The sequence below is a fragment of the Chelonoidis abingdonii genome, chromosome 1 (assembly GCF_003597395.2).
Source record: "Chelonoidis abingdonii isolate Lonesome George chromosome 1, CheloAbing_2.0, whole genome shotgun sequence".
Lineage (NCBI taxonomy): Eukaryota > Metazoa > Chordata > Testudines > Testudinidae > Chelonoidis > Chelonoidis abingdonii.
Window position 1 is genome coordinate 316,701,104 of NC_133769.1, and position 10,255 is coordinate 316,711,358.

At 42.6% G+C, this 10,255-nt stretch overlaps 1 protein-coding gene across 4 annotated transcripts in view; it reads right to left on the bottom strand.

The window, feature by feature from the left end:
• The window catches only part of INTS6 (integrator complex subunit 6), a 103,041-nt gene that overhangs the window by 73,193 nt on the left and 19,593 nt on the right, over positions 1–10,255 (bottom strand). For all 4 annotated transcript variants that reach the window (XM_075061608.1, XM_075061606.1, XM_075061609.1 and 1 more), the window contains one exon: positions 649–738. In XM_075061608.1, the coding sequence (XP_074917709.1) occupies positions 649–738 (90 nt within the window). The remainder of the gene's footprint in view (positions 1–648; positions 739–10,255) is intronic.

The following is a 10,255-nucleotide window of genomic DNA, read 5'->3' on the forward strand; positions in this document are numbered from 1 at the left end:
GCATGCGTGGCCGGTAGGAGTACTGCTGCAAAAAATCTCCGATCAAAGGCGCAGGGGCGCACCGACACCTAAAGTGGAGCACCCACAGGGACATCTCTCGAAGAAGAAGTAATCTCCTCTTCTTCGTCTGCACTTCATGTGTCCCAATCTGCTCTCTGGTTCATGGTTCCCACCCTTGCAAGATCACTACATTAAATCAGGTCTATACACGTTATGTATGTTTACACATTTTCAAGATGTATATTCTTCAGTCCAATAAATTTATTCTGGTAAGCCCTTTAAAAAGCTATGTATACTGATTTGATACGTGTGTCAAACTAATATCCCAATTACCTTCAGTAGAACTGAGTTGTATGTCTCTGCCAGCATTTTAAATCAGACTGTGAAACTGGCAAACTGAGTATTTTAGAAACTCTTCAAATCTGTTTAAAGATACTTCTTAAATATGCTCAAATTTATAGTGCTGAAAAGGCTTTCAAACCATTTCTAGCACAGTATGATTACATAAGAATGTCTCAAACTCAAGGAAACACTGTTTAAGTTTATCCCATATGTACATTTGAACAGGTTTAAATAACTGGTAATCCTAACATATCAGCCTTCTATCAAAAAGTCTGGTACAATAGATAAACAGAGATCAGACCTTACCTCATCCTGTATCCCACTCGTGGTAGTTAATTTACTCCCATCAGTAACTGTTATAATTATTGCTGGCTCCAGAAAATAAGGGTTTCTTCCCTAAAAGAAAGTGTAATTACATTAGAAATGCTACATTCAAATGTACAAGGTTCTTGCTTAAACCCACAGTGGTGGACCAATGGCCCAATCTACCACCCACTGAAGTCAAGGGATATATTCCCACTGACTTTAGAGAATGCTGGATTGGGTTTGTAGGTAGATAGTTTGGTTCCATGGCAATGCTCTAGGCTATGAATAGGTTCCTCAACCTTTTCACACCTGCAATCCTAGAACCAATATATATATGCTACATATACCTAAAATAGGTCTTTACATTTACTATTACTTTTTGTTAAAGTAACAAAAAATTGTTAGTCTTTCTGAGAATTTCATTAATTGCACATATGCAAATACTAAATGTTCAATAAATCCAATGGTGTAGCTATTAACAAGTGGAACATTATCTTCATAACCAAAAGAGCCTGCAACTCCCTCCATTACCAATCAAAAATTAAGATTTTCAGAATACTATACAATCACAAGAAAACATCTTTACACCCTAAAGGCTGAGAACTAATATTCTAGAAACAGAATTTAGAACTGGGTGGTACCCAGTTATTTGGGTCACATTCCAACCAGAGTGATTCTCTCTCACGGATGCACACCCACACACCTGTTTCATTAACTATTCAAGTCTTCATAAACATTGACAAGCTCTCTACATCAGAGCCATTTAAGATATAGTGTCTAAAATTACAGAAGACATTTTGTGACCTCGTCTGTCAAAGTGGCTTGAAGGCCTTGGGGTCCTGGTCAACTCATAGACTCATAATTAATCCTTGACAATCAGACCTATGTTGCCACTAGCATTTCTCATTTCCACCACGAGATTCCCAGGAACCTTCAAGAGGAGGATATAAACTAGTGTATTCGATCTATGCATGTGTCAATTGTAGTAACCCACTCTGAATTCACTGTATCTGGGGTTGAAGATAGAATCCTGTGACAGAGCACCAGGATCATCTCTCTCCCTTCTCTCTTCTGTCCAATGGTTTCCAGTTTGCTTCTGTTGACAGGTCTGAGAAATCTTTGGCTATGTCTACACTTAAAATGTAGCATTGTAAGCGAAAACACTTACTACAGCAACTAGAGAGATTCTCTGTTCGCTATAAGTAATTTATCTCCCTAAGAGGCAATAGCTAGGTTGACAAAAAATTCTTCTGGATTTTTCACACCCTTGAGAGACGAAGCTATATTGAGAACTTTTCAGTGCAGTTCTGACCTTTAAAAGCCATAACTGAGTCAGGATTCAGCTATATCAGAGACTACTTTTCCATCCATAATCCACCAAAACAGCTGTGCTCCTCTGGACAAAATAGTTTACAAAACTCAGGTCAAAGCGTTAGAGAAAGCACTTTTAGTCCAGGGATTTAGCTGTGCAGTGACATTTCAGATATTAGACATTTCCATAATCTGACCATTCAGAGCATGCTGCAAGACCCTCCCCTTTGATAAATCTTTCCCACCATAATCAGTATATAAAAAGTGTTTTAGGATAGAAAAGCAGAAGATTCCATGAAGCTGCTCTGGACCTCATCATTTAGACTTAGTTTCGTATTTTTACACAAAAATTTAAGGGTTCCAGGTTAACCCTCAAGATATTTTTCCAAACTATTTGACAGTTACAAAATTTAATATTTTATTGCTACGGAGAACTTAAAACCTCAAGCACTGAAATTAAACAGTGAAGATCAATTTCTTCTGAGAGAGAAACTACATTATAAACCAATTTAACATTCATAAACTGTTTTAAATATATGTCTAAAGTACACATTCTTTTTTATTCAGTTTGCCAAGATCATCTGGTCTTGTTTTTAAGTTCTACGCAACAGTTGTGGTATGCTATCCTGTCAACTAGTAGTTTATTACAACCATGAAGCAACAACTAAAAACTAATTACGTTGCAGGTCATTTAATTTAAAATAGATTTCATTATTACAGGAGGAACTCAATCACTAGTGAAAAGCATTTATACTACAGCTGATAAATATACAGCTGTATATATACAGCTAAGGGACAAAAATATCTTGACCTAATCAGTAACATAAATGACATTAAGTCAGTCTTTTTCATGACTTTATTTGTCCATCATGTTCCATATCTAAACTCTTCCAGATCAGCAATCCTGTGTGAATCATCCTTCAAAGAATTACACTACTTTCTTTATTTCTTTTAAGAGGAACAACCCAATTTTTCAAAACTTCCTATTTGGATGCTTTTATGTATCTCTAACAGACAAAGTATTTTCTCTCTGTCTTACACTAGTGTTGGTGTCCCCATACTCTAGTAAAATCCAGGCTTACCTGCAATTACTTTGGGCCTAAGCCTGAAGACATTCAGGTAAACTTCCCATCGATTTTTTTTTTAAGCTGATTGAGGACTTCAGTCTTGGAATCCTTCTTGCCTTTTAATTTCACAAACATTTTAGCTATAAGACAGCTGACTATGGAAGTACTTATTCAAGAACTTACATTGTTATTATTACAGCTATTTACCTAAAAACCCAAAATCTATTGTTCACTAGCAGAATATGTAAGAACAAATTATGCTTAAGGTTGCTGATCTTGCACACCTTTAGAGATGACTAGAACAGTCACGACTGCCAAATCAGAATTATACCTCCTTGTAATGGTGTCTGCATCTGCCTCTCACGAGCGCCCCCTTTCGCTGGCCGATGGCTCTCTCGGCTGGTCTTCAGCGACTCAGCCCTCTGGCTGAGCCGTATACACTGTCCTCCCTTCCAAGGTAAACAGTCCCAAGTTCTTATCATGGCCCCGGTATGGGGCCATAGCTCTTAGGTTTCTTCCCAGAGGCACTGCCTTCTTCAGACACCCAGCAGTGGCCCATCTTGGTACCCTCAGCTGGTGTCCTTTTCAGCAGCCCTCCCTGAGCTCATTCTGCAATCAGACCAGCAGAGACCATCTCCGTACTCTTGTCTGGCCAAGTTCTGGGCTCAGTCTGCTCATAATGACCTTTTGATGGTCCTGCTGCTCTTCTATTTAGCCAGGCACTTGGTCTTTGGCTGCCTTCCCTAGACTCGGTTGTGTCTGGTGAGCTCTGTGCAGTGAGCTGTCCTCGATCCAGCTGTTCGTCTAGCCAGCAAGGCACCCAGTCCTCCCTTATTGAGCTCCACACAGCAACTGATGGCTTTGCTGCTTGTCTTATCTGGCCCTTCTGGCCCCTTATCGGTCACTCCGGCAACCCCGATTGGCTGCTCCTATGCAGCCACTCTAGGCTGCCTGGACTTTTCACTGCTCTACTGTGACGCAAGGTGATACAGGGCCATGAGGCCGCAGCAGGTGGCCTCCAGACCTAGTCCACCCAGCCACACTCCTGCAAAGGTTGATGACATTGAACTGGTCCACACTGATACTTTATAATTTAAACGCTGGATATATTTCTTGGTAATCAAAGATTGTAGATTAATGCAACAGCAGCACTTCAGTTGTCTAGGAGACCACAGAACAAGGCTAAAGATGAGCTGAGTTCAGGACCCCATGTACCTCATGCAACAGTTTGTAACATCATGACCACCTACACTACTCTGCTTTAAGGAATGGTGATATAATTTACAATGGGTAAATACTGGGAAAAGATTTTTGCTCAAAATGTTTTTTTATTAAAATTTCTCTATTTTCTGACTAATTATAGATGTCATCAACTCTTGAAGGAAACAGAGCAATCCTGATTTACCAGCCATGACTTTTCAGTTCATCTGTAAGCAGGTATGCAAGACAAGCAACTTTAAATCAAGTACTGTAAAATAAATATATTATATATATATACACACACACACACGCGTAAGTTATCAGAAGTTGCAGTGGACTAAAAAGTTCTTTTTTCACGTAAATGGAAGATTATACTAATCTATTTATTCCACGGATGTCTCGGTAGAATTTTATTTACTTCTCTAAAAGTCTTTGTTTCCAATTTCAAAACAATCATTCAAATCCATTTTGCCACTAGCCTTTAATATTCAATTGGACAAAGTCCTACACAAAAATATACTTATCAAAAATACCAAATCCTTTAATAGACTTAAGATGATGTTAAGATAGACTTATGATCATTGAAGGTGAATATGTATATCCTCTAGAGCTTTAAACATTAATTTGTTATATTTAATGCTGTACATAAGGCTGGCGAGAAGCAAATTGCAACTCAGCCTGCAGTAAACTGATTTACTTCATCATCATCTAAATAGGCTTGCTCACAGACAAGTTCTTACAGAAGGTGCATTATTGATGATTCTAGTTGATGAATTCAGAGTGGTAACTTGCTCCTGTAGAGACTTCAGCTGACTGTGTCAAGTAGACATCTAATTAGCTCAGCTGGCATTTTTCAATAGCTTCCAATACTCAGTAGCTACTAGAGTTTTTATCTTGCCGCAACTTCTCTGGAATAATTTTCTTCCTATTCTACAGCCTTCCAGTAGGGATGGAAAGAATACCCAAGATTGAGGAAGAAGCATCTGATGGCAGACTGACTCATTCTATTCCTTTAGGAAATATTATCCGGGAAGTGGAGAAGTCTAAATTTCTTCCCTTCACTCACACCCTGCACCATCAAGAGCAGATGTGTACTGAAGTGAAAAGAAAAGGTAGTTGCTCCATTAGCTCAGCATAGCAAGTTTTAAAGAAAATTCTATTTGAAGTTGGCATAAATAACAGGGAAAACTTGAAATCTGTTAGACCAATATGAAATATACTGGGAAATGAGAGCCTCAAACTCTTAGCTTACCAGTAAAATAGTAACAAGTTAGTATCTTAATTACTGCTGACATGATATCCCAATACATCACACAAAATTATTTTTAAATAGTTAAAATGGCATGGTTTTTTGCCCCACATCATGAGGCAATTAAATCATGATGTTTATTACCACTTTACCAAATTGGGGTATGTAGTCCACTGATAAGACGGTTACTCACCTTTGTAACTGTTGTTCTTCGAGATATGTTGCTCATATCCATTCCAGTTAGGTGTGCGTGCGCCGTGTGCACGTTCGTCGGAGAAACTTTTACCCTAGCAACACTCGGTGGGCCGGCAGGTCGCCCCCTGGAGTGGCGCCGGTATGGCGCCTTATACCCCTGCCAGCCCGCCTGCTCCTCAGTTCCTTCTTGCCGGCTACTCGACAGTGGGAAGGGGGGCGGGTGGGTAGTAGTTGTATCTACGTATTGTAGACTGGATTATGAGCAACACAATCCTCGAAGAACAGTTACACAAAGTAGGTTGAGTAACCGTCTTTCTTCTTCGGTGCTTGCTCAGTTATGCATTCCAGTTAGGTGATTTCCCAGCTTGACCTAGGCGGTGTATGGATCGAAGGAGTAGATCCTGTCGAAAACACCTGCACCAGAATGCCGGAGGCCAAGAGACACCGGCTCGAGCCCAACAAATAACCCAGTCAGACAGGGCGCATTGCCTCTAGTCTAGATTGCTTTGTGTGGACCATTGCTAATGGTCGCAAAGGTACGTGGACAGCAGGACACACAGGTGGAACCGCCACGGCAGCTATTTTCCTGCACAGGAACATGGGCGCACAGTGAAAGCAGCAGCGAGGCCTAGAGCTCAACGTAGTGTGGTGTTGGAGTGGCCATCCGGAACAACTGGAAACTTGAAAGACATAGTTTACTCTAGCAAGCTCGGGATACATGACTAGTGACCCAAGACGCCAATGCGTCTGAGCAGAAAGATGCCTTGCTTTCTCATACGTTCTGCCACTGCTTACAACGAGCTGCGTACGCGTGAATGACGGAAGGGTTTGGTACCGCTTCAGATGTAACACGGCGGGAGCCTCTGGACATCTAAGGGATGGCAGCTGTCTCCGTTCTCGGTACACCTCCTGCCCGTGCTCTATGGGCTTTTGGAAGAACACTGGCAGAAAGATGTCCTGGTTTCACGTGAGAAAGGCGGAGAGACTTTAGGGGGAATGCTGTGGTGAGGTCGCAGCTGTCCTTGTCTTATGGAAGGATGGTATATGGAGGATCCACAGCAGCGCGCGGGTTCGAGACACGCCTAGCTGAGGTAATTATTGACAGATAGGGAAGCGTCTTTATCCAGGCATGGTTACCAGCATAGCGTCAAAATGTGGCCAAAGGTTCGCACAGGGGGGCCACGAGCTATTTACACAGGTTAGGTCAACAGTGATATGAGGTTTAGGGGGCTTTGTACTGAGGGTATAGCGTTTTCCAAAAACTCTCAGACCTGGGAATCGGGTTGAGAGAAAATTGGTATTGCCAGTCTCCCCGGATGGTGAAGGAAGTATGGGCGGCGGCCGAGTGACTCGCAGCGTAGAGATTAGCCAACCCCTGCTCTTGAGAGACCACAAATAATCAGGATGGTAGATATTTGATCAGAGGCATTGGTTGAGTGACCATGTTCTGGGCACAACAACTCCATGTAGCAGAAGCTCGCTTTTCATTTCACGAGGTATGTCAGAACTGACGAATGGAGGGGACTTCCTTGCTTTAACCCAAGCACACACTGTTGCCTACTGCAGCGCGAAACAGCTTAGCTGCCATACTGGGTTTACCAGCTAGGAAACATGCCTGTCAGGTGGAGGGGACTGCAGGTCCGGGTGGGTGAGCCTGCGAAAAGTCCTGACGTGATCAAGTCCGGCCACAGTGGCAGGAGGATTCGGATGTACACGTACAGGGATACAGGTACGTAGCTCCGTTATAGGGATCCATTACCCACAGGTTAACCGTCGCACCTATCTCGGCCAGTCGCGCGCAAATCTCTCATCCGCATCAACCCCAGAAGATTCAGGTATTGAGAACCGTCGAGCTTGTTCTAGCTGACCGTCTAGGCATACTCGGTAGGGCACGAGGGGAAATTGGATTTTGCAAAGGCAGATAGCAAAGGCGGACTGACACGGGATCATGAAGGCGTTCCGACAGGGGAGCCGGAGAGCGACCTTGTAGGAGAACAGAAACAAGCTGGCAATTCATGTTTATTTCTTGGCCTCAACAGGTTGATCTGGGTGAAAGCTCCCACGTCCGGAAGAGATTGAATGGAGGGGTAGTGATTATCCGTCGGAGCACCATGTCGTGTGTGAGGAAACGCGCATCTAGTGTGCTCAGGTGTCTCATCTGAGCTTAGCGGTCCGGACTCCATAGTGAGAAAGGAGGCCACAGGTCATATGGAATGGGCTACACAGCAGAAATCCCACGAAGTCGTCGCATTCTGAAACAGGGGAGATAGGCCTTTGAATAAGCACTTCCTTGGTTGTTGATTATGATACAACGGCCTTGTGTTTGTCCGTGAATTCTACTGCAACAACGGGCCCTGTAGTGGTCTGCAGGGACGCGTTTGGCTAAAGCTTATAGAAGAGAATCGTAGGTTAAGGTGGAGAGAATAGACATAAAGCTGCCTCTCTACATGTTCCAACGACGACATGAGGCGGTACGCAGGAAGCTGAGGAAGGCGGGCGGGCGGCAGGAAAGGATATTATATTAGGCCACATACGGCAACCACTCCAGGGGGCGACCTGCCGGCCCACCGAGTGTTGCTAGGGTAAAAGTTTCTCCGACGAACGTGCACGCAGCGCGCGCACACCTAACTGGAATGGATATGAGCAAGCACTTGAAGAAAAACCCAAGGTTCCCTGACCAAGCCGGGACTGGGAACTCTTTGCAGAGCTCTTCAATAACTCTCTCTTGCCAGCCCAAGAAGCCACATCTAGCACACTTTGGTCAACATGACACCTTTTGAAAGGAACCCTTGATCACTTCCAAAAGACTACAATAAGAATAAAGTTACTGATACACTGTAAAATCACGACATTCTAAAACCATTTCACCATTATGTGCAAATAAGTTTAGAGATCAACGAAAACTGACCCAGAGGCATCTAAAGAGATTCTGAGAGTTCAAAACGTTTATTATAGGTAAAGCAAATGAAGGGTAAGACTCGCATGAAGTGAAAAAGAAACCTTGCATATTCCAACTCTGGTTCTCAGTGTCTTAAGAATTAAAGGACAAAGTACCTAAATTCCACTGTAAAATCCATCAGGAAGTCAAAAGTATCTATGCAGGAAGCCTAAAGCCATAGGATGTGTATTTTAACCTGAGGAGCCTGTTATTAGACCAGAAAGGTAACTAGTCTATTAAGGTAAACTAAAAGACTTGTGGATTGAAAGGCCATTCTTTCAACATCAGAAAATGATCCAATCTGATTTCTGCGTTTTAATCTGAGTTTATCAGAAAGTCTATGCAACAGAGATCTTCTTGTACTGAGAACAACTTGATTGCTCTGGATGCCTCCATTCATTTCCACATACAACTGCTCCATCCATAATACTTCATTGCTAAAAAAAGGGCCAAGTAGATCTCTGTCAAGGTGCTAGCACCATGTTCCTGACTTTGTTAGGAGATCACTTTCACCCTCCTCTATTCCCTCAGACACAAATTTCCCTAACTAACTAGGGTTCTCAAAATATACCTCCCATCTGGCCAGATTAGCTTCAAATTAGTGGAGGTCTACAGACTATCATTTCCACTGGCCCTGAAATTTGTGATCTAGAACAGGGAAATCATTCATTTATATTTGCTTTCCTCTCTCTCACTGCCTGCTGTCAGCCAGCAGCTGAAGGAATAATGTTAGTTTCCCCAACTGGTCTGGAATTTTCCTTTTAGCAGGAATAAAGAGACATCTATGATGTACTTCACAGTGCCACCTAGGAATGCAATCAAGGGCCAGGAACCCACTGTGTTAGGCACCATGCTGACAAGTAACAAAGGGAATAGCCCCTGGTCCAAACAACTTGCACAATCTACAAGGTTCCAGGTAAGAAACAAAGGACTGAAGATTGTAAACTGGCAATATAACATGACATTTGATAAAGCAAAGCAGAGTGTGAAATAACTGAAAGTTCAAAGTAGTAATAATTCTCAGTATAACTAGGAGTTATTGTCCTCTACTGTTTTTCACGCAGCAATCAAAATGTTTTAGAGTATGTCTCTGTTAGAAAGAGGCACTGAATAGTGGAATCAAAGGGTTCTGTAACAACTGAGTACAATTTAGGCCATTAAGAGAATGAGAAAGTGTAACTGCAACAGCAAAACTCTGGCCTGGTCTACACTACGCGTTTAAATTGATTTAATGGCCGTTAAATCGATTTAACGCTGTACTCGTCCACAGTACAACGTCCTTTACATCGATATAAAGGGCTCTTTAAATCGATTTCTGTACTCCTCCCCGACGAGGAGTAGCGCTAAATTCGATATTAACATATCGGATTACAGTTAGTGTGGACGGAAATCGACGTTATTGGCCTCCGGCCGGTATCCCAGAGTGCAACACTGACCGCTCTGGACAGCAATCTGAACTCGGATGCAGTGGGCAGGTAAACAGCAAACTTTAGAATTACATTTCCTGCTTGCCCAGCGTGGAGCTCTGATCAGCACGGGTGGCGATGCAGTCTCAAATCCAAAAAGAGCTCCAGCATGGGCCGTACGGGAGATACTAGATCTGATCGCTGTATGGGGAGACAAATCTGTTGTATCAGAGCTCCGTTA